This window comes from Pseudonaja textilis, chromosome 2 (genome assembly GCF_049901715.1).
Source record: "Pseudonaja textilis isolate UNSWEBS1 chromosome 2, rPseTex1.2, whole genome shotgun sequence".
Lineage (NCBI taxonomy): Eukaryota > Metazoa > Chordata > Lepidosauria > Squamata > Elapidae > Pseudonaja > Pseudonaja textilis.
Window position 1 is genome coordinate 246,230,023 of NC_141991.1, and position 25,133 is coordinate 246,255,155.

Genomic DNA, 25,133 nt, shown 5'->3' on the forward strand with positions numbered 1-25,133 from the left:
AAGAAAAAGAACTGTGTCTGCAGAAACAGGGAAGTTGTACAACCATTGGCAGAATTGGTTTTGTGAAACAAAATAAGCAGCTTGCGGTCTGACATACCATTTTGGGATCACACCAGGGGTGGTGTTGAAGTTCCAAAGGCTTTTGGTGTCTTCAGTTTCCAGGCTCTAAGAGAGATGTTTGGTCAGTTTATGGTCTTCTTGGCATTCATATGTCCTTGGCTTGTAATTGTAGCCCTAACACAGATAGTTGGTCAAAAATTAGCTCTAGTCTTCACTTTGGAGCAGGTGATGTGATCTGAAGATGCAGAATATTAACATCAGCCATCATCAGGGCACCTCCTGGTGAAATTGCAGATGAATGCCCTAGACCTCTGCATGGGCAGTGGGCCCTTTAAAATGTACTATGGATCCAGAAGGAATTAACCAGTTTGTCCTATGGATCCAGAAGGAATTAACAGGTGCTTGGCAGTTCCGTCTCATATATCTAGTTGCTCTCGGAAATTCAGAAATATCTAAAGTTTTGGATGAGATCACTGCTAAGGTACCAATCAGAGAGAACCCTTGGTTTTTGTCGTTGTTCAGTTGCTAAGTTCTGTCTGACTCTTTGGGACCTCATGGGCCACAGTATGCTGGGTGTCAACTCATAAATCATTCCTATGCTTGTTCCCGAGTTGCCATAAGAAGGGGGGGGGGAAAGGCCTGAGGGAGCAGTGTGGCAGATGAAGGCCAGGAAGCATATTCCATGCTTATCTTGTGGAGATTGTAGCCTAGGCTACTGGATCTTCTGCCCTCAAAAATCTTTCATTGGAGAGCGTGATTGATGACACCCAGCCCTTGAATGTGTTTTGTTGGAGAACCTGATATATGACACACCCGGGGGGGGGGGGTAAACAGGGTCATAGGTGATAGTAAATTATGTGTCACAGAGTTGGCTTCATACAGGTTAACTCTGGACATGTTACTCCTAATAAATCTTTTGGTTTCCTTTGAAACTTGGTTCAAGACTCATGATTTAATTAGGGCAATCCTCGGAATCCTGACACTGGGCCTCATCATCTCCCAGAGTTTGCCCAAATGCACATTCATTGCGTTGATGACACTATATAACCATCTCATCCTTGGCTGTCTCCTTCTCCTTTTGCCTTCCATCTTTCCTAATATTAGGGTCTTTTCCCAATAAGTCCTCTCATTGGCCAAAATATTTGAGCTTCAACTTCAGTATCTATCCTTCCAAAGAACAGTCTTGAAATCATTTCCTTTAGCCTCTTGGTTTATTGAAGAGCCAATGGAAGTATAAAAAGCTGCTTCAAATGAGGGGATGGAAGACCAGAAATGGACCAACTAAAGCCTTGGGAGGAGCTGATGTTTGAACTTGTGTCGTGCCTAATTTTCTGTGCTTATTGTGTGCACAGATTGTTTCCTTGTGGGTTCAGGGTTCAGGCAAGTCCTTTCATGAAATATGAACTAAGTGAAAGCAGTTCTCCCCCTGAACTTAATTTTGCTGTTGTTTCTATTCTAGTGGATGCCAAAGATTTTTTCTACACATCTTTGGGAGGAGACACCTCCCTTGAAGGAGTTGATGATGCAGAAGATTTTGAGAAAACAAGGCAAGCTTTCACCCTGCTTGGTAAGGGCTTCATCCCAAATTTGGCTGCTTCCTAGGAGAACGTGTGGCTGATTCAGCTACCCTGTATAAGGGTCTTCAAACTTGGCAAGTTTAAGACTTGTGGACTTCAACTCCCAGAATTCCCGAGCTAACATGACTGGAGGTGGAATTCTGGGAATTGAAGTCCACAAGTCTTCAAGCTGTCAAGTTTGAAGACCCCTGCTGTACAAAGATATAGAGTAGCCCTTCAGGAATTTTTCACAATATTGCAAAGTTTCAATAGAAGAGAATATTTGTAGCTCAGGGTTGAACTGTGGGATCCTTGGTGTTGTTTGAGCTTGGTAGTTTTCTTGCAGACATCTCATTAGCGTACTGGGTAACACCATCAGTTAACCAAGCTCAGAGACCATCAAGGAAAAGAGCATCAGTGTAAAGCAGAGGTCTTCAAACTTGACAGTTTTCAGACTTGTAGACTTCAATTCCCAGAATTCCTCCTCCAGTCATGTTAGCTCAGGAATTATGGGAGTTGAAGTCCACAAGACTTAAACTTGCCAAGTTTGAAGACCCTTGGTGTCAAGTGTTTCAAATTTAGCTACCGTGTGGACTTCAACTCCCAGAATTCCCCAGCCAGCATGCATCTTAAAGTTGGCAACTTGGTAAAGCCTTGGTGTAAACTTTGGAGACATTTGTGTATATTGTCCAGTGGTTTTTGCAATACTTTTATAGGTTACCATTTTAATGAAATAATTGGTTTATTTGGTAAATTGCACATATTTAATGTTATTTTCAATATAAATGTCGGAAGAATCGCTAAGGAGCAGGCATGAGGTTAGAAAGTAATTTTAAGTAATGCTGCCTAAGTAAAATAGATTTACTTAGTACTGTTTGTGTGGTGCTTAAAAAAGTATGTGAGTGAGTGGGGGTATGCACATGCCTGTGGTTGTATGCTTTGTGAAGATATTTTCTTGGCCCTTTACTAGTATAATTTCTATTTGTTGCTTAGTCACATTGCAGTTTCTTATGCTGCCAATCACCATACAGGAGCTAAAACAGGAATAGAAGAACTTCAAGCAGTAATGATGAATTTTTTTTTGAGCTCGGCATATCAAATATCAAAATGCCTATCTTGACTCTTCAGGTGTGTATCTCACACACATACCCCAAGCAAAAGAGAAACATTTTTTTTTTTTGCATTTTCATTTATCTTTTTAAAAAAAAAAAACCCACAGCCCCCAATCATGTGTGGTGCTATCATTACCATATCTATAATTACCAAAAATGAAACACAAGTAAAAATTCATTTTTGGAGGCTGTGGAAGCTGCACAAGTGCCCAGCCCTCTTGTGTGACTTCCAGAGCCTATGGAAGAGCACACCCAATTCTTGCACAACCTCCGCAGCCTCCAAAAAACCGTGCAAGGAAAGGGCACACTTTCGGGAATATAGTCAGTCTTCAACTTCCAACCACCATTGAGCCCAACATTTCTGTGGCTAAACAAGACAGTTGTTAAGTGAGTTGGACCTAGGATCTCTTTTGTTTTTTGCCGTAGTTAAGCAAATTAAGTGTTAAGTTAATCAGATGGGCGTTAAACCAATCTGGCTTCCCCCATTGACTTGGCTTTTTGGAAGTCAGCTGGGAAGATTGCAAATGGTGATCACATGACCCGAGGCACCGCAACTGTCCTAAATACATCCCAGTTGCCAAGCGCCCATATTTTGATCATGTGACCATGAGGATGCTACAAGAGTTGTAAGTGTGAAAACCAGTCATCAGTCCCTTTTTCAGTGCAGTTGGAACAGTTACTAAATGCATGGTTGTAAGTCAAGGACTATCTGTAGTTGTGGGTGAATGCTGGTATGTCACCCAAAATGTATGGATAAACCATCGCCGATTTAACAGATTAACAGATAATCAGAGTTGGAAGGGACCTTATAGGTCATCTAGTCCAACCCCCCGTCCAGGGAGACCTACACCATTTCTGACAAATGACATTCCAATCCCTTCTTTAAGGTCTCAAGTGATGGCGCTCCCACAACTTCCGAGGGCAACTTTTGTTCCATTGGTTGATTGTTCTCACTGTCAGAAAGTTTCTCCTTATTTCTAGATTGAATCTCTCCTTGATCAGTTTCCATCCATTATTCCTTGCCTGGCCTTCAGGTGGTTTAGAAAATAGCTTGACCCCTTCCTCTCTGTGGCAGCCCCTCAAATATTGGAAAACTGCTATCCTGTCTCCCCTGGTCCTTCTCTTCACTAGACTAGCCAAGCCCAGTTCTTGTAACCGTTCTTCATATGTTTTAGTCTCCAGTCCCCTAATCATCCTGATTGCTCTTCTCTGCACTTTTTCTAGAGTCTCAACATCTTTTATAATGGGGTGACCAAAACTGGATGCAGTACTCTAGGTGTGGCCTTACTAAGGCTTTATAGAGTGGTATTAGTACCTCACTTGATCTCGATTATATCCCTCTGTTAATGCAATTTAGGATTGCATTAGCTTTTTTGGCTGCTGCTACACACTGCTGGTTCATATTTAGCTGGTTGTCCACTAAGATTTAAAGAGAAGACAGTTTCTCTCTCACATACACATACACACACACCCAAATTGTGGTGTTTGTGGTCCAGGAATGGGCAATTGATGATGGTCCAGGTTTTTCTGAAAATCCATCTTCCAGCATCCTTGTCTTATGCCATACTTGCTGGGACTGCCGGCAAATTGCTGTGCAGGCACTTGAAAATTGTATATCAATCATATTTTTCAGGAGTAAAGGAGTCCTATCAGATGACCATTTTTAAAATACTCGCTGCAGTCCTGCACCTTGGGAATGTGGATTTTCGTTCTGAACGCGATGGAGAATCCTGCAGTATAACGGTACGTTATTTTTTTAGCGGGCACGCCAGGTGCCCTGTACTTCAAAGAAGAACCATCTTTAGATCTGCTGTTTTTTTTTCTTCATTAATCTTTTGATGAATGCACATCAAAAAAGAAGCAGGGCTTTGATCGTGTAAGACAACCAGAGACTCCTAAATTGCGAGGGCTTCTTTCAAGAGGGCAGTGCAATTTTTGTGACACTGCACATCTAATGTTATGCAAAGTCTTGACATAATTATATCCCATGTCGAGGGAGTTCCCTTGAGACCTTTAGGGTTTGGGATACGTCTTTGCTTCTCATTATGCAGGCAGAGCATGGAAGGAAGGAATCAATGGCCAGAGTTTTATAAGCCTTAATAAATCCTGCAGAGCAAAATGCTCATCCTTCCACTCAACCCACCGCTATTCTAAGCAGATAAAATGTGATACAATTGCTGATTAATCTATTACGGTTAGTCCTCAACTTACCCCCAAATTTCCATTGCTGAGCAAGACAGTCGTTAAATGGGTCTTGCCCTATTTTAGGACCTCTTGTCAGCGTTCCAGCAGCCCTTCAGTCTGCCCAATAACTCCAAGACAGACATCTTCTCAAAAGTTCCTTTTATTTTGGATAGCAATTGGCACAACTGTGGAATCCCGAATCTGAAAGTTCTGGGCTTCCTTACAATAAGTAAAAACTACAAAACCCATCTTCTGCACCCATCATCACATTACATGGCCCAATCACCATCCGTCCCAAGACTTCCTCTCATTTATGCGCAACACAACCTGACCTTGAATCAGAAAAAGAATGTTATTATGTCTAACTAGATATACTCCAATAAATTCCTCCCAGGCTCAGATGTGGCAGCATGGAACCATCTGATCTCAATATGGCTTCCAAAGCTGACACCTTTCTTGCCACAGTCGTTAAGTAAACCACTGGCAGTTGTTAAGTTAGCGACCCAGTTGTTCAGTGAATTTGGCTTTCCCGTTGACTTTGCTTGTCAGAAGGTCGTAAAAGGGGATCACTTGACCCCAGGACACTGCAACCATCATAACTATGAGTCAATGGCCAAACATCTAAGTTGTATGAAGATGCTGCAATGGTCATAAATGTGAAAAACGGTCAAAGTCACTTTTTCAGTGTCATTGTAACTTTGAAAAAGTTCACTAACCAAATGGTTGTAAGTTGAGCACTGCCCATATCTGTTTCCCTGACTGTCAGCTGAAGTCTTTTGTTTTTTTCTAATTCAAATATGAAAACATTGTTTGCACGGTTGCTGCAATTCCTTAAGAAATAATGCGGTGCCCTATTTTTAATTCTTAGGCTTTGAATACACTGGGTCCATAAGCAAATCTTCTTTTCAAGCATTGCTGTCCTTAAGGATATTGTTGCTGTTTAATTGAAATGCATCCATAATTCTGAACAGTTGCTCTGCCTGCTAACTTATTTAATCAGCAAAACGCAGCAAAATATGAGGTGCAGAGAAAAGGTTTTCTACAGTCTATGTTCAGTGGTGTGTTTCAAATATTTTTACCACTGGTTCGGTGGGCGTGGCTTGGGGGTCGTGCTTTACCTGCGCCTAACGTGCACTTTGCACAGGTGCAGTGGCATTTGGACTCACCCCCTGCAATCCTGCACTCTTCCCGTTGCTTCAGCAGCTGCCACGCGGCAATTGCTGTGCTGCTCAAAGCAGCTGCGCTTCAAAAGCAGGATATAAAGGTTAATATGGGAGCCCAGACGGGTGGGTGGGACCAACAAAGCATCAGAGAGAATTGGTTTTTTTCTCCGCTGCTCATCACTACTACCGGCTCTGCAGAACCGGGCTGAACCAGTAGAATACCACCACTGTCTACGTTCCTTACATAATACAGTCTCCTGGGGGCTCCTTTCCTTTGGTTTGAGAATTGCCAGCATAACAATTACGTGCTAGTGAAGACTTCTTACAGTAATAATTCCGACACAATTTGAGGGCAATAAATGAGGATTGTCAGGACTTCAAATTAGAAAACGGGATTCTCCAGCTGTGCAGTTTTTAACCCTTGTCGCTCCAAACTAACAAAGCTGGAAACGAGACGTCCTTGGTGTTCTCTGAGCTCGGTTGTTTTCTTGGAGACGTTTCATACCCAGACTAGGTAATGTCATCAGTGCCATTGAGTAGTTGGGTAATGAAACCTCTGCAAGAAAACAACCAAGCTCAGAGAGCACCAAGATTTCCCTCATTTCAACTTTCTGCTACAAACATTCTTCTTTATTGGAATAGCAACAACATTTAGACTTATATGCCACTTTCACAATGCTTTATAGCCCTCTGTAAGCGTTTACAGAGTCAGTCTCTCGCCCCCAACAATCTGGGTTTTCATTTTACCTACCTCGGAAGGATGGAAGCTTGAGTCAACCTTCAGCCTGGGGAGAATCGAACTGCAGTCAGTCAGCAGAATTAGCCTGCAATACTACATTCTAACCACTGCGCCACCAGGGCTGTTTCTTGGAAGCTGGAAACAGCAGCCCAAGAAGGCAGCCTCAAGTAGATCACCAAGGGTTTTCACCAAAGGTTTGGGGCAGATCGTGATGGTGTGCTGTCCCGTTGGTTTGGTGATCTCGGGTCTGGTTGCCCTCTGTCTCTGATTCCCGGTGGCTTCCTCATGTCACTAGCGTGTAATGCCCCGTCGACCTTTTTGGCTACTCGGAACCACTCAGTCGGTTCCGGATGTCCCGATAGGCAGTTACTTTGCTAATTTGATGGTCCAGGCTGGTCCTGAAAAAATGAACCAGCATCCATTCAGGCAAAAGGGGTAGCTTCCCACTGATTCCCCTGAATTCACAGATGTGCTCCTTGATGGGTCGCCCTCCCTGCTGAGCTCATCTTCTGCATATGGGTTATCCTCCTCAAATCTAGCCATTGGTGAATTAGAAGGTTGCATGGATATATTTTTTATTTATTTATTTTTTGCCCTCCGGCGACATGAACCTCTGCTGCGTGCTTTCCTGAATCAGATGTTTTTCTTTGTATCCTAGAACCAAGATGAACACCTGCATCATTTTTGCAGATTACTGGGAGTGGAACATAGCCAGTTGGAACACTGGCTTTGCCATCGGAAGCTGGTCACCACTTCGGAAACCTACACCAAGAATATGTCCCTCCAACAAGCCGTCAACGCCAGGAATGCGCTGGCCAAGCACATCTACGCTCAGCTGTTCAACTGGATTGTGCAGCATATCAACAAGGCCTTGTACACGACAGTCAAGCAGCATTCCTTCATCGGTGTGCTGGACATTTATGGGTGAGCAACAAGCTTTTGGGGATCCTGTTCCTTCCGCCTCATTTGGCTGCATTGGCTACGATCAATGCTGACCTTCCCAGGGTATTTCCTGCATCTTCTCTAGGCAGTAGAGTTAAGTTTTGTGGTGTGGCTCTTTCCTCTTATTTGCCGGAGGCACAAGAGCAACACTAGTAAATTGTAGAGCAAGTTGTAAGGGAGGATTGTCTCGCATGCGGGCATCAAAATCAGTTTGTGGGTGTGTTGCTTCTTTTTTTTTTTTTCCACATTCTGTAAAGCACAGCTGGAGCAGACAGACTTCTGAGATATTTTAAGTGTCTCTCTGTGTGTAATAAGTTGTGCTGTGATCATAGGGATTGCTCTGCCCCTCTCTTGTGTGCAGGGAAAAGGGTCATGTCCTGTCTCCAGTGACAGAAGTAGGTGAGTGCACTAATTCTTGCCGTCCGTGACAAATCAATGCGGTTGGAGCAGATGTGACTATTGCAAAAAGATGGATGAAAATCGCCCCATGTTAGAAAAAGACGATGGATAGTCTCTTACATAAATTGGAAACAAGAATGAGGCACAAAAGCGTTTGTCTGTTGTTTTAAATATAACTTTTGATCTTGGAGACAGCACATGTTACTATAATAATTGGAGATTCCTTCTTACAAAAACTATGGCTTTAATAATAGCAATAGCAATAGTACTTAGACTTATATAGTGCTTCACAGTGTTTTACAGATCTCTCTAAGATGTTTACAGAGTCAGCCTATTGCCCCCAATAATCTGGGTCCTCATTTTACCCACCTCGGAAGGATGGAAGCCTGGTGTGACTCAAACTGCCAAATTGCAGGCAGCCGGCAGCCAGCAGAAGTAGCCTGCAGTACTGCACCATAACCACTGCACCACCGCGGCGCATAAATAAAGATTATTTATCAGGAGTTCTTACGGTTGTTATGAGCTTGCCTAAATGGTTTTCATTTCTTGCTTGATAGATGAAGCAGGAAGGTTCTTGAGGAGGACTATGATAAAAGTCTACGGACATTCTTATTTATCCAGGTCATGGTTGTCCCAAAGTTGTTTTTTCAAGAGGCAACTGGACTTTCTTTGTTTTTCCTTCAAGATGTTTCACTTCTCATCCAAGAAGCTTCTTCAGCTCTTCTCGGAACTGAATCCATTCTCACAGCTGAAGAAGCTTCTTGAATAAGAAGTGAAACGCAGGGGTGGGATTCTACCAGTTCACACCTATTCTCTAGAACCGGTCGTTAACATTCTAAGCAGTTTGGAGAACCGGTTGTTAGAAGAAATTACTGGGCTAATCCTGTAAGGAAGGCAGGAAGGAAACATTCTGGTGTTGCTTACAGAAACTGCCTCTCCATTAACCCTTATTACATTTTTGGCAAGACTAGTCTTCCTGTCTCAGGAACATCTCTGGAGTTTTTTCCCCCTCCTTTACTGGTACTTTGCTTGTGTGGAGTGACCATTTAAAGTTACAATGGCACTGATAAAAGTGACTTATGACCATTTTTCACACTTAAGACTGTTGAAGCATCCCAACAGTCATGAGAGGCCAGGCAAGGAGATGCGTGCCTCGATGTGAGTGATCGTGAGTTGGCCACACCCAGCCAATAACATGACCACCAAGCCATGTCCACCCAGTCACATGATCACCAAGCCACACCCACCACCTAAGCCACACTCACAGAACTGGTTGTTAAAAATTTTGAATCCCACCCCTGGTGAAATGTTTTCAGAGAAAAACCAGAAAGTCCCATTGCCTCTTGAAAAAGCACTTTTGGGACAACTATGATAAAAGCAATCGATGCATCAAGGCCCTTACTGCCATCCATAGACAAGAAAGTTAAGTGCCTCCAGGTTGATCTTAATGCGATTTATTGAAAGGAGAAGTTAGGCTATATAATTTTGGAAATAACTATCTTATTCATAGTAAGGATGTTAAAGCGAAGTATTTTTGATGCATTCTCATCCCCTAAAGCAGTGGTGGCTAACCTTTTTGGGCTCCTGTGCCAAAAATTGCCCAGAAAGCAATGCGCAGCCCCCCACGCCCCCTGTGCATGTGCGCGTAATCCCCCCATGCTGCCTGCATTGCACCTCCCAGCGGATTTTCGGCCCATTTGAGGCCTTTTTCGGCCTCCCAGAGGCTTGAGGAAGGCATTTGGCAGGCTTTGCAGGCCGAAAAATAGGCCCGTTTTGTCACTTCCGAAGTGACGAAACGGGCCTATTTTTCGGCCTACAAAGGTTGCCAAATGCCTTCCTCAAGCCTCTGGGAGGCCTAAAAAGACCTCACACAGACTGAAAATCAGCTGGGAGGCGCACGCATGCATAGTGAGGTAACTTTGCCTGTAGCTTGCATGTCTGCGTGCCACAGGTTCGCTATCACAGCCCTAAAGTCAGACACAATTGGATTCCTGTTCCTGGGCACAGAGAATGCTACTCCAGGATGCATCCTTGTAGAGAATTCCCCTGTCCCTTCTCTAACAGCCTGACATGCAAACATTTGTTGGTGCCATTCGATAGGAAGATGGTTTGTGTTTTGTTTGCTGAGGTCTGGCTTTAGGGGCACAGTGTGATTCAGATGAGTGACTTTGGGAAGTGTTAATCAGGATCTCTGGATGTTTTGGTATTAGATTTCATACAGTAGCGGGAAGCAATTGAATGCCTACTTTATTTGACGGTAGATAGGAATCAGATCCATTAAAGCAAAGCCCAAATCAAAGCCATAGTTGAAAAGAATGCAAGGCGGGGGTATTAAACTCTATCTCGAGAAAGACATTGTGCTAATCGATTCCAAAGCAGGAGATTGGATTTCCTTTATAGTAACATGCTTAAAAACCATAAAATGTAATGTTATTATCTTAAAACTTTCATTTTCCTTGATTGGTTTCCATTAAGCTGTTACACTTGACAACGGAGGAGTACTTATTCTGATAAAATTGAAAAAGATGGAGGAAGTTTTAAGCGAATGTGTGTATATTAAATAAGAATTTGGAGTTACATGTGAACCTTCTTAAGATGACAGTGCAAAGCTATTTTAAACCTTTTATCTATAGGGCCTAATGAAAGCAGTCTGGTACTTTCATCGTCTGGTAATTTTTCTTAGCTGAATAGAAAGAATCTCATTTCCCCCCCTTTTCATTCTTCAACGTTTGTTTTGTATCCAGAGGTATTATTTCTCGGTAGATTTTACTCAGGATTTTGTCAGACCAAAAATAATAAACTATTCAAACTTGTCTCATAAGATATTTTAATGCTGTTGTACAGATGCCTTCAAATGTTTTGTCTCTCTGTCTCTCTCCCTCTCCTTCTCCCTCCCTCTGTCTCTCCATTTCCCTCTCTCTCTGTCTCTCCGTCCCTCACTCCCTCCCTCTCCTTCTCTCTGTTTCTCCCTCTCTGTCTCACCCTCCCTCTCTGTCTCTCCTTCCCCTTCTCCCTCTCTCCCTCTCTCCCTCCCTCTCTCTGCCTCTCCCTCTCCCTCTCTGTCTCTCCATTTCTCTCCCTCCCTCTCTGTCTCTCCCTCTCCCTCCTTCCCTCTCTGTCTCTCCCTTTCTCTCTCTCCCCCGCCTTCTCCCTCCCCCCTGTCTCTCCCCCCTCCCCCCCACAAGGATCTGTTGCAAATATTTCATTATAGGATTGGACTTCATATGGTAAAAATGTTAGAAGGTTGAGAAGCACTTAACAATTTTCCCTAATCCCTTGTTGATGTTCTTGTGTCATGGTGAGGAATGTAAAAATATGGTTCCTACGGCCCAGGGACGAGGTCGGTGTTCTAGCTATTGAAATTTGGCAATAGGATAGGTCTCTAGCACAGTGGTCCCCACTTTTCTGGCTTGGTGGACCAGTGCCGGCGGGATGGGGGGCAAGGAGAAAGAGAGATGGTCCCACATGAGTGATGGGTGAGCATGTGCGCAGTTTCATTTGCATGAGCGGCAGGTATGCACGACGCTCAAACAAATGGAGCTGCATGCACGCACACACTCACCTACTGCTTCCTGGCCCAGTTTTGAATGGGCCACAGCCTTGTACTGGGCTGCACCATGGGGAATGGGGGGGTGGGGGGTTTGGGGACCCCTGCTCTAGGAGATAGTGAGTGATGGAACTGATGGAGCTGTTAGCCTAAAAACATTTCTTCCCCAATATAATGTTCTCCAAGTATATTGGAATTTACAGTTCCATATTTTCATCCTGTGATAGCTATCCATGCATCAGTAGGATTCGGCATTGGGAAAACTAAGTTAAGCTCTCGCTGATATTTCTAAACTGGAAATAATTTTTATTTATTGACCTCATTTTAATAACTCAAATCAGATTCCCAAGGTGGTTTATAAAAATAGTACAACAATTAATCCATAAATATTAATGATTCCTCCCCACCCCAGAAACTATAACCTTTCTTTAAGAATATTCTTTTGTTTTGCAGGTTTGAAACCTTTGAATATAATAGCTTTGAACAATTCTGCATCAATTACGCCAACGAAAAATTACAGCAGCAGTTCAATTTGGTAATTGGGATTGTCAAACTTATTTCAGTATCTTTGGGGGTGGGACAAAGAATACAAAGATATCCAAAATATTCTGTGTCTTGACTAAAATGTTTTAAGAATGTAGAAAATGAACAAGATATAGGAATAACTAACATATTCATGAAGTTTGTCTTCTAAAAGGGATTAACCCACTCTGTTTACATTACATAGAACTGCTATAAAAAGCAAATAAATTTTTGATGAGCTCTGTTTACCCAATGGAAATTATATGACTTCCTACTGTGAGAATGGGTTGATTTGCAACAGGACCCAAATTGTCTCAACTGAAATCCTTTTAAATAGTAGTTCAAATTAGGAACCCCACTATATTTGTGTTATATAACAATGTTATAATTTTATGATCAATCTAGATATTTTCTTTCAACATAACCTTTGAGAGTTCCTCAGCTTTTATAATAAATAAATGAACAAGTAGTATTGGAAGATCTAGAAAAAGGAAATTAAATTTCCTTCAATTTAAGAACAGCAGATTTTTAAAAGTTACACTCTTAATACCTAGTCCCTTTTTTAAAAACACTCACAATCCTTAGCACTATATTTTAAGTTGTTTCCATTTTCCAAAAGTTCTATAACTTTTACTTCCCTTGTGGCTTTTTCGATAATTTACACTTGTTATTTTTTTTATAAAACTCTAATGATTTTCTGCTTTATTTTGCACGTTTTGCTTTTTATTGACTTTGCCCATAATAATTAATAAGTCCCTAAAAGCGATTTTTCATAGCAACAAATATTGTAACGGATTGACAGAGAGAGTGAAATATTTATTTTAAGATATTCATCAATCCCTTGCGAAAATTCTGTTTGCTGCTGCTTGTTTTCTTAATAGCCTAATTATGTCCTCAGATCCTTACAAGTGATTCATCTTACAGCAATTCATCTATTACTTGGTGCATGATTTCAAGTTGTTAATAGTCTTTTATGCATGGGTTTGATTTTTGCATTTACTGTCAAAGGTCGCAAAAGGGGATCACGTGACCCCAGGACACTGCAACCATCATAAATGCAGGTCGGTTGCCATGTATTTGAGTTTTGATCACCTAACCAAAGTGAAGTGCAAAAAAATGGTCGCGAGTCACTTTTCTCAGTGTTGTCGTAACTTTGAACGGTCACTAAGCAAATGGTTGTAAATCAAGGACTTCCTGTATTTGGGGTTTATTGAAGCAGCCTTTCCAGATAACAGCTTAATGTTTGCTCTCTTTCTCTGCCACAGCATGTCTTTAAATTGGAGCAAGATGAATACATGAAAGAGGAAATTCCCTGGACCCTCATTGATTTTTATGACAATCAGCCATGCATAGACCTAATAGAAGCTAAACTGGGTATCCTGGACTTGCTGGATGAAGAATGTAAGGTAAAAAATTTTCCCCAATCTCATTAATGCTCAGTGCTTATAATAAGGTGATTTCAAGAACGATTGCACTGTCAGGGTTCCGAGGATTGCCCTAATTAAATCATGAGCCTCGAGCCAAACTTCAGAAGAATCCAAAACATTAGGAGCAACATGTCCGGCACTAACTCTTATGAAGCCAACTCTGAGACATGTAATTTACTATCACATATGACCAGTGGTGGGATTCAAATTTTTTACTACCGGTTCTGTGGGCGTGGCGTGGCTTGGTGGGCGTGGCAGGGGAAGGACACTGTAGAATCTCCATTCCCTCCCCACCCCACTAACCTGCTTTCCAGCTCCGTACTCCTGTGCAGAACAACAAAAGAAGACCCAATCAGCTGGGACTAGGGAGGCAGAGAATAAATGGGGCGGGGCCAGTCAGAGGTGATATTTGCCGGTTCTCCAAACTACTCAAAATTTCCACTACCGGTTCTCCAGAACTTGTCAGAACCTACTGATTACCACCTCTGCCTATGACCCTGTTTCCCCCCCCACCCCCGGGTGTGTCACAAATCAGATTCTCCAACAAACATATTCACGGGCTGGGTGTCATCAGTCACATTCTTCAATGAAGGATTTTCGAGTTCAGAAGATCCAGTAGCCTAGGCTACAATCTCCACAAGATAAGCGTGGAATGTGCTTCTGACCTTCATCTGCTGCACTGTTCCCTCAGGCCTCCCCCTCCACCCCTTTCTTATGGCAACTCGGAAACAGGCATGGGAACGATTTACGAGTTAACATGCGCTAACATCTGGTGAGCTTTTTGATGAAAGCAAGTCAGCCATTAGTGGAACAGGTAGACTATTTCCAAAAAAACTTGGGTCAGTTCAAAGTCAGTTGATGGGATCCAGGTTTTGCTAAATTCAAGTAAACCCACTGATATCAGCAGAACTTAATTGTTGCAGGAGTCAGGTTACTTCTGAACAAGATAGTACATGTTTTGATAAGAGATGCATAGAACATGAAACACAGAATAATAGAATTGGAAGTGACTTGGAGCTTTTCTAATCCAACCCTACTCAAACAGGGCACCATATACCATTTCAGGCAAATGGCTGTCAGTCTCTTTTTTTTAAAAAAAAGTTTTTTTTATTTTACTAACAAAGACAACAAATAAAGCCATCTTTCAATTTTACAGTGTGTCAATTGGATACATATATCTTGTGCACATCATAATATTATTGTACATTTCTTACTTAATTATATTTATAAACCGTTGTAAGCAACATTTTATATTATTCAATTATTATATTTACATTATAATTGTTATCTTTTAAAAACATAACTAATCCTTGCTAAGTTATATTCATTCTCTTACTCGTTCAAGATTAATCAATTATAGTATATTATTACTATCACCACATATTTCAGTTTCTTATTCTTCTATCTAACCATTCATAAAATAAATCCCGAATCTTATAACACTCTTTTTCCTCCTGTTCTCTGATTGCCATTGTTAGTCTACTCATTCCTGCACATTCCATTATTTTTTTTAATTGTTTCCTCCTCTGTTGGAGTTTTCTCATTTTTCCAATTTTGTGCAAATACAGTCCAGTCTCTTTTTGAAAGCCTCTAATGAGGGAGTGCCCACAACTACCGGAGCCAAGCTGTTCTGTTGGTTTCTTGCTTTCACCATTAGGAAATTTCACCTTAGTTCTAGGTTGCTTCTGTTCATGGTTAGTTTCCATCCATTTTTTCTTGTCTTGCCTTCTGATGCTTTGGAAAATAGTTAGACTCCCTCACTCATATCTTTGTAGGAGCCCATCAAATACTGGAACACTGCTATCATGCTTCCTACCTGTTCTTATCCAGATGCCAGAGTGTTTTTATTGAATGTTAATTCCACAGTATCTCCTTCATGGACATTTATGAAGGCCCGCATACTGTTTGTTCTCTCAGTTTTTCCCCACCACCTGGAGAAAAACCTGTGAAGGAAGGAGAAAAAAAAAAAGAATGGTTGAACAAAGTCTTTTGATCACAAGTATCCTGCAGCCTCCACTGGAAACATCTCTCATTTCAGTGGAGCCAGAATAACATAAGTTGGCAGGCAGTGTAAGAAATTCTGCAAAAAAGGTTTTACTGAAGTACTATTCCAATTTATTGAGAGGTTTTTGGAAGCAGGAGTCTCGGATCCTCATGATACAGTAAAATTATCTAAAATATCATTTTAATTTGTTTGATGCAGAATATTAAATCTCTCTCTCTATAAAAACGAAACCACTCACACATCATCATAAAATCTCCAGAACTATAAAGCCTACAAACTTGAAATTTGGCTCGTATGTTCCTCTTGGCTTCTAGGTGCTCACTAAAAAAGGATTTTTTTGAAATGACCATTAGTATTTCCTATATTATTATTATTAACACGCTCTGATGCTAAAGAGTTCTACTTCCCCTTCCCACCTGAAAAGAAATCTGTTCCAAATGTAAAACAAGCAGGGGAAAGGAGTTTCAGTTTTAGTTTCACAGCAGCAAGCAGCTGTCGTACAGAACAGTTGAGCTAAGCCACGCCCAGGCTCCTTGCTGTCTCCTTCTTGCTCACACAACAAATACTGTATCACTTTCCAAACAGCCCTCAACTCTCTCACATGCTGACAGGACACTAGCCAGATGAACACCAATGGATAATGGTAGGCAGAGGCAGAATTTTCTCCCCCAAAACTAAGTCCAATCAAATAGTTTCGTAGCGAAGCATGGGTATCGAGCTAGTCAATAATAAGAGATACCTTTGATTGTAATGTTCAAGATAGTGAGCTTAAAAGCTAAGGTATCTTAAAAGCTAAGATATAACATCAAGCTGACTGTGAAATATGTTTTTGCTACATCTCTTTATTTCAGTTTTGGGTTGTTTACACCTGTAGCCCTGGAAAAGTTATGATGAAAGCTGGCCCTGCTTAGTTGGGTGGAAGAAACAATTCAGCCTGAATAAATCAATTAATTTCTCCATAAATGTTCATTTACTGTTTTTTTATGTAAAAACAATCTGGAAGTGTCAAGGAAAAGAACTGTTATAAAGAGTAAATAAGTACGTAAGAATTAAGAATATTTTGTTTATTTTTAAGCCGTTAATAATCTGAACAATAAAAATCTGGACCCCATTATATAGTAAGATAGAGTGGTGCAGTGGCCCTAGTGTTGAAGCTGTCGCCTCACAATCAAGAGGCTGTGAGTTCGATCCAAGGTAGAGGCAGCTTTTTCTCTCTCTATTGTTGAGATTATATCTGCTGAATATAACCCCTCATTGGCGATAGGAAGGGCATCCGGTCAGTAAACACACCGCTCCATTCAGTTGCGCAGACTCCACCCCACAAAGGATTATGGGATCATTAAAAGACAATGTTGATGATCATGTAGTAACAGAAGTTCCGGGCCCAGTTGTGATTGTAGGCTAAGGACTACTGTATCCATGTAATTTTGCTCTTCAGTAAATGTCACATCAGCTAATATGTTCCCCATAAGTAAAGAAACATTGAGGCGCTCCAGATGGAAGAAGCCGCTTTAGGTAGTTGCATTGTTGTGTAGTGAAACGCTAGCCCTCATTTAGAAAAATACATTCAGAACGAGGCTTTTACTGTATTTCTGAATAATTGTCATGCATTTCTGAATAATCGTCTTTTAAAACAGGTCCCTAAAGGAACAGACGAGAACTGGGCTCAGAAACTCTATGATCGCCACGGGAACAGTCAACATTTCCAGAAGCCTCGCATGTCAAACATGGCATTCATTATTGTGCACTTTGCAGATAAGGTAATGGGAACAGAGAGACTTGAGCGGGTTTGGTGCAGGACTAGCCTTTCTCCTTAACTGAGTTAACATCTCCCTTTGGTCTGGGGAGCTCTTTGTATTGGTTGCCTGTACTGGCTAGCAATAGCAATAGCAGTTAAACTTATGTACTGCCCCATAGTGCTTTATAGCTCTATGGGTGATTTACACAGTAGGAACATTTTACTAAAAATATCTACAGACCCCTCACATCCCGGACATAAACTGTTTCAACTCCTACCCTCAAAACGACATTATAGAGCACTGCACACCAGAACAAGTAGACGCAAGAACAGTTTTTCCCCGAACGCCATCACTCTGCTAAACAAATAATTCCCTCAACACTGTTCAACTATTATAAAGTCTCCACTACTATTACTGTTAATCTTCTCATCACTCCTTATCCCTTCTCACTTGTGACCATATGACTGTAACTTTGTCGCTTGTATCCTTACGATTTGTATTGACTGTTTCCTAGTACAATTTGATTGCTTATTGTACCCTAGGATTATCATTAAGTGTTGTACCTGATGATTCTTGACAAATGTATCTTTTCTTTTATGTACACTGAGAGTATTTGCACCAAAGACAATTTTCTTGTGTGTCCAATCACTCTTGGTCAATAAAGAATTTTATTCTATTCTATTATTTACATATTGGCCCCAACAATCTGGGTCTTCATTTTACTGACCTTGGAAGGCTAGAATGCTGAGTCCACCTTGAGCTGTTCAAGACCGAACTCCAAGCTGTGGGCAGAGTTTGTCTGCAATACTGCATTCTAACCCTTGTGCTACCAGGGCTCCTGGCAGCTGCTATTTATTGACTTTCCTGGAATTTAGAGTGAGATTGAAAAAGAATTTTAGATTCCCTCCCTTTTTTGCATTTAATTGCATATTAGTGAGAGCCATGGTGATACAGTGTTGGATTTGAAAGATGAAACTGGTACATATGCACTTTTCATTATTCTAGCACATTTATGTTGCTAATAGCAGCTGCCAAACATATGATTCAGCTCCATTTCTCAGAAGTATGGTATAATTCACACCAGTCAGGAGGAAAAAGTTGATATCCAGCTAAGAAGGCTTGGTCTGAATTCTCCACTCAGATCTGAAGCTGCTTTAGTACTTTTAAGCAGCCACAGTTTCTCACCTCTCTTGACTCTGTTGTGAGTCTTGAAAGATTGTTTCTAAGAATTTATAGTGAGGTTAGAAGGCAGGAACTGTACGTAGTCTCTCTTACAATGGGTTACAATCCTCATTCACAACAGCAACCATTTGGTGGAGAAGGCCAGAGATTTTACCCCAGTGAAAAAATGGTTCTACCCCTCCTTTTAACAATGTTCAGGTTAAAAAGCCACTTTTATTAATAAGCACTTAGTTTTGATAATTGCTGAACACAACAAATAAGCTAAACTAGTCTTTTGTGCATCTGAGCACACACACAATTCAGTTTGAATTGAATGTAGAAATCGAGATCCAGATATTTTAGCATTCTGTAAGATATTCTGGTTTTAGGCTGCCCCATTTTTAAAAAAGAGTGTTTTGAAAAAAAAATATAGGGACATACAGTCCTTATTATTTGAGAATATCTTAATTTGTTTGATAAGATTTGTACTCACAATTTTAATTTTAATTTTTCCTCTTCCTACCCAACCTCTGGTTCTATCATCTTTTCTAGGTGGAATATTATTGTGAAGGCTTTTTGGAAAAAAATAGAGATACAGTCCACGAAGAACAGATCAATATTCTGAAGGCCAGCAAGGTAAAGTTACCTGTGGGGGAAATAGATTGGATTGCCGTATTCTGGCATTATATGCTATTTATGGCTGAAGTTCCTTCGCCTTTCATTTTTGATGTCTCAGTTCAGGTTAATTTGTGCAGAAGAACATCTTGGTTGATAGTGTGAGGTCCCAGCTAGTGGTCAATATGAAGATCTAGTTTGCAGCAAGTTTACTCATTGCTAGAAGTGGGATCACAGGGCAAAAAAGGATGTGTGTTCCACTGGAGGTTACTTAACCTTCTGGATCTCCTTATAATCTTGAGGGGACACATTTGCACGTGGTTAGTTTCTTCCTTCTTGAGACCTGGTCAATTTTCTATACAGGATGTTTTCTGTCTAAATCAATGTATGAGACCAATTCACCGGTCTAACTCTCTCATGATACATACAAGTATTATGATATATACAAGTCTATACAAAACATATACAAGTAGTCCTCAGGAGAGTGGCGGTGGCCTAGAGGTACTAGATTTATTTATTTATTTGATTTGTCAATCGCTTACAAGATAATAGATACAAGTATAAACATGAATAAGAATACAGAAAATAGGTACGATTAAATGGGGACAATAGGACAGGGACGGGAGGCACGATGGTGCACTTATGCACGCCCCTTACAGACCTCTTAGGAATGGGGTGAGGTCAATAGTGGATAGTTTGAGGGTAAAGGAGTGAGGGTTAGAGGATGTAACAACAGTGTCAGGTAGTGCATTCCAGGCATTGACCACTCTGTGGCTGAAGTCGTACTTTCTGCAATCGAATTTGAAGCGGCTTACATTGAGATTACCTATAAGGTCCCTTCCAACTCTGATTATCTGTTGTCTGTATTAACAAGAAAGTCCAGTTGCCTCTTGAAAAAGCACCTTTGGGATTCCAAACTGGGGAAGCAACTAACATTTTCTTCATAAGCCCTACCTTTTCCACCCTGCCTACCTGTAGTTGTTCTTTCAGTTCCACTTGGAGTGCTTGAAGCGGGTCATAACCAACAAAATAAAAATAGCAGCTTGTTAGATTGTCGACTGAAACTTCTTTTACATCACTTGATGTAAAAGGATGAACTGACAAAATTGGAAAAGGCTCTGTTGAAAACGGCACGGCTTGTTGCACGCTCAAAGCAAGCAACCAGGATGCCCTCCATTATTTCTGTTACGTAGTTCCGAATGAATGGTTTCTTTGGAAGAACAGAGAAATCTTACTTTTTCTCCAGCTTCAGAAACCTGACAACACACAACCCACATTTTGTAAGAAGCGGTGTATTTTTTGTTTTTGTTTTTAATTAGACATTGGGTTTACATAACAGGGCCCAACTATGACCCAATGCAAAAGACTCAATAAAACAGAGGTAGTTCTCGACTTACCACCACAATTGAGCTCAACGTTTTTGTTGCTCAGCAAGGCAATTTTTCAGTGAGTTTTGTTCCATTTTACAGCCTTCATTTTTTGCTCCAGTTGTTAAGCGAATCACTGCAGTTATTAAGTGACTGATGAAATAATTAAGTGAATCTGGTTTCCCTCCCACTTACTTTGCTTTTTGGAAGCAGGCTGGGAAGGTTACAAATGCGGACCCCATGACCCTAAGACCGTGTAACTGTCATAAGTATGTGCCAGTTGCCAAGCACCCGAATCTGGATCACGTGAACAGGGAGGGATGCTGCAAACAGTTGGTGAATACGGGCCATGTCACTTTTTTCAGTGCTGTTGTAACTGTTCTGACCTGGCTCCCAAACGCGACAAGCCCTTTGTAGTTAACGAAATGTTCCCTTTATTAGGAGTGCCAGCAGCCGCGCTCTCACAGCAGGCTACGAAGTCTCTAAGCCCTGTGAAAAGTGATGCTTGCTCCTTTTCCCCCTGAACTGGCCCAGACATACCAGGAGTCAGTCAGTCTCTGTCTCTCCCTCCCTCTCTCCCTCTCTCTCTCCCCTCCCTCCCTCCCTTTCTCTCCCTTCCAGTCTCCCACACTCCCTCCCTCTCTGTCTGTCTCCCTCTCTCTTCTCTCTCTCTCTCTCCCCACACTTGTAAAGGAAGTCCTGGAAAGTGCGCTCGTTTTCTTCCAGCAACAAACAAACGAACACACACACACACACACACACACACACACTCAGAAGGCGCTGCAGATTCCAAGAAGAATTCTGATAATTTCCAGACAGGTTTCAGAAGTGCAGGCTATCAGTGGCTGATCGGTAGGGAGATGACTAGTTGTGTGCCACACCTATTCATCTCCGCCCTCTGCCTTTTATCCCCAGAGCTAGGGTGGGGCTTCGCTAGTAGTAGTGGCTTTTCCATCCCAAGGACCAGCCCACAGATGTCCACTGCTCTCCTCTCCTCTGCATCCATGCATCAGGCACTGGACCCAGCTGTTCCTCCCTTTCCACATCAGCCACCTCCAGGCCTAGGGTATGTTGACTCTCCATCTGAGGGTTGATGGACAGCCCAGGATCCACCTCTGTCTCTCTCTCTCTCTCTCTCTCTGACAGCTCCATGCCCTCTTCCCCCTTGGAGCTGTCAGATTTCCTTGATGACTGAGTCACACATCTCCGCCTCATCCGCGATGAAGGGGCTGCTGGCTGACAAGCCACAACTGTAACTTTGAATGGTCACTAAACAAATGATTGTAAATCAGAGACTACCTACATGCCTTTGTGGTGTGCATTCATACATGCTACACCCAGAACTGCAGAACCTAGCAATTCCTTTTGCATTAAGACTGAATGCCAGAATGAGCCACAGGCTACTTGCCCTGCTGAAAATAGATTTTCTTAAAAGGGTAGTCCAATTTATTTTTATTGGATGTTCTCTAGAGGAGTGTGTGAGCTTCTCTCCCTTTTAACAGGACTTTCTTTTCTTTTTTTTTAATGTCCTGGAGGTTTTCTTTTACCAGGAGACATCTGATAAAAAAAATTCCGGTAAGAAGGATGGGAAAATTAGCTTCTGATGGGGAGGAGGTAGCTGCGTTCATAAGCGGCTTTCAAAGAGTTTAGCGGACAGACCAGACTGCCTGGAGGAGATAACACCATTTCAATGGCAGGGTAATTTGAGGCCATTGTTAAAGAGTCAAGTGCACCAGGAAAAGGAGAGCAAAGAGAAAGAACAGGCTATAAAAAGAGGCAAACAAAGAACGCAAACGGGCTTTGGTAGTTTGAACAAGGTGGCCTTTGGGTTACGCAAAAGTATTTTGTGTATTTTGGGTTACACAAAAGTATTTTGGGTTACACAAAAGTATTTTGCAGATTGGCTGAGTGTGGGGGAGGCTTCTCTCCTGGCTGGATTTTTTTTTTAAATTATGGACAATAAGAACTAGCTGAATCCTAAAGGCCATCAAAGGAAGTGGTAGCTTGAGTATAAGAAAGCGAAATGGGTTGGAAACGGTTCATACTTGGATGGGATTATAAAATGAAAGTCAGAATATTTATGCAAGCTGCAGGCCATCTTGTGATGCAAGAAATACAGATGAAACCACCGGAGGAATTCTCTTCTCCTTGGAAATAAATTTTTCAGAGCCACTTGCCATTCTGCCCGAAAACTGGTGCTAAAAATGTGAAACGATTTCTCTTCCTAGTGCCACTTAAGATTATGAATGCTGATTAGTCAAAAGAGATATATTCTAGCCGTGGGCTGGATTGTAAAATCGGGGTTTGAGTGTTGTCTGCGGTAACTTATTTGTGCGTTTCTTAAAAAGCGTTTGACTTAGAGTTCCTGGGATGTTCGGTTAGATGGAAACTTGTGGGGATAGCAATCGCAATCGCACTTAGACTTATATACTGCTTGGCAGTGCTTTCCAGCTCTCTCTAAGCAGTCTACAAAATCAGCCTGTTGCCCCCAACAATCTGGGTCCTCATTTTACCCACCTCGGAAGATGGAAGGCTGAGTCAACCTTGAGCCTGGTGAGATTTGAATTGCCAACTTGCAGGCAGCCGGCAGTCAGCAGAAGTAGCCTGCAGTACTGCACTCTAACCACTACACCACCGATGGCAAGACTTCCACTGTTTTTGTAGAGGTTCTCAGTCCTCCAGGTCATGGTTGTCCCAAAGGTGCTTTTTCAGGAGGCAACTGGACTTTCTTGTATTTTTTTTCTTTTGAAGAAGTTTTGCTTCTCATCCAGGAAGCTTTTTCAACTCTGACAGGATTCCATCCTTCCATTCCCCAATATCCTGTCAGAGCTGCGGAAGCTTCGTGGATGAGAAGCGAAAGATCTTCAAAAGAAGAAAACGAAGTCCAGTTGCCTCCTGAAAAAGCACCTTTGAGACTTCCACTGTTTGCTATAGGCATCATTCCAGTAATACAGGTAGTGGTTTAGTGATTGAAGTTACAGTAGTGTTGAAAAAAAAAAGACTTACAATCAGTCCTTGATTGAGGTAGTGTCCCAGGGTCATATTATTCCCAAATAGTATCTTCAGAGGAGATGTCCGACAAGCAAAGTTGACAGGGGAAGCCATATTCATTTAATGACTATGGTGATTCACTTAAAGACCATAGTGATTCACTTAAGGATCACAGCAAAAAGATCCTAAAATTGGGCGCAACTGGTTTAATGACCGCATTGCTTAACGATGGAATTTCTGCTCCCAATTGTGGTCATAAGATTATCTATAGATCAGTTACTGTTAACCTCTCCTGTGTACCCCTATATCTGAAAAGGACGATTGTGGGGAAAAAAATACATGGAATCTTTATCTTCATAATCTACGAATTATAGGCATAGTGGACAGAGGATTTCTCTCAGGAATGAAGGGACAATTTCCCTGAAGGTGTTAAAATAACAAAAGCTTGCTGGAGGCGGAAGATGGACAAAGGGGCTTTCTTGGCAGCCAATATTAAAATAAAACTTGCAAGCACAAAGCAGATAGACAGTTGTGTGTCAAGTCAGAAAACCACTCTGTGCAAACAGATTGTTTCCTCAAGAGGCTTTTGGCAAACATGCCAACAGAATTGAGACGATCAATCTCAGGAAGCACCAGACGATAAATTGCGGTCTTGTCTTAATGAAAACAGTTGTGGAAATGTGCTGGTTTTCGTTATTCTAGCAAATGTTTTGGACTGAAATTCTTAAATGGGACAGACCTGTTAGAGGTTTAAGCCTCCTTTGGTTGCATTTGAACATTCTTGAAAGCAGAAATATGACCTTAACGAAAATTAGTGAAGCAAGTTAGGTAGGTTTTTTTAAAAGGGGAACTGTTATAGGAATAGGCAAGGCCTAGTATCAAAGCTACTATATCCTGCCAAGAGGAAAATCCAACAACATGTGCTCTGTGCATAGGTGTGAGGAAGAAAATCGAAGGAAGCAACCTCAGATTAGGGGAAAGAGCAGAAAGATTCAGGAGGAACACAGTAAATTCTCAACACTCTTGACAACTTTTAAGACCTGTGGACTTCAACTCCCAGAATTTCCTAGCCAGACATGCTAGCTGTGGAATTCTGGGAGTTGAAGTCCACAGGTCTTAAAGTTGCCAAACTTGGAAGGCTGCATACAGTTCTGGTCGCCACAATACAAAAAAAGATGTTAAGTGTGCAGAGAAGACCAAAAAGACGATAAGCGGCTTGAAGGCTAAATTGTATGATGAACAATTGAGGGAGCTAGGTATGTCTAGCCTATCAAAAAGAAGGATTGAGGGCGGAGGGACATGATAGCTCTCTTCCAGTACCTCAGAGAAGAGGGGTCTGACTTAGTCTCTAAAGCACCAGAAAGCAGGACAAGAAGCAATGGGTGGGAAGCTTATTGAAGAGAGATCCACCCTAGAAGTAAGGAGAAATTTTCCGACTGAGAACGATTAATCAGTGAAATAGCTTGCCTCCTGGAGTCGTGGATGCTTCATCACTGGAGGTTTTCAAAAAGAGACAACCATTTGACCAGGATGATATAAGGTCTCCTATCTTGAGCAGCAGGTTAGACTAGAACACGGGTGTCAAACTCAAGGCCTGCGGACTG

General features: G+C 41.7%; 1 protein-coding gene across 4 annotated transcripts in view; it reads left to right on the forward strand.

The window, feature by feature from the left end:
* Positions 1-25,133, forward strand: part of MYO5B (myosin VB) — a 297,420-nt gene that overhangs the window by 147,506 nt on the left and 124,781 nt on the right. For all 4 annotated transcript variants that reach the window (XM_087927512.1, XM_026714934.2, XM_087927513.1 and 1 more), the window contains exons 8-14: positions 1,520-1,627; positions 4,362-4,471; positions 7,473-7,738; positions 12,156-12,237; positions 13,490-13,630; positions 17,294-17,416; positions 19,109-19,192. In XM_087927512.1, coding sequence (XP_087783638.1) covers positions 1,520-1,627; positions 4,362-4,471; positions 7,473-7,738; positions 12,156-12,237; positions 13,490-13,630; positions 17,294-17,416; positions 19,109-19,192 — 914 coding nt within the window. The remainder of the gene's footprint in view (positions 1-1,519; positions 1,628-4,361; positions 4,472-7,472; positions 7,739-12,155; positions 12,238-13,489; positions 13,631-17,293; positions 17,417-19,108; positions 19,193-25,133) is intronic.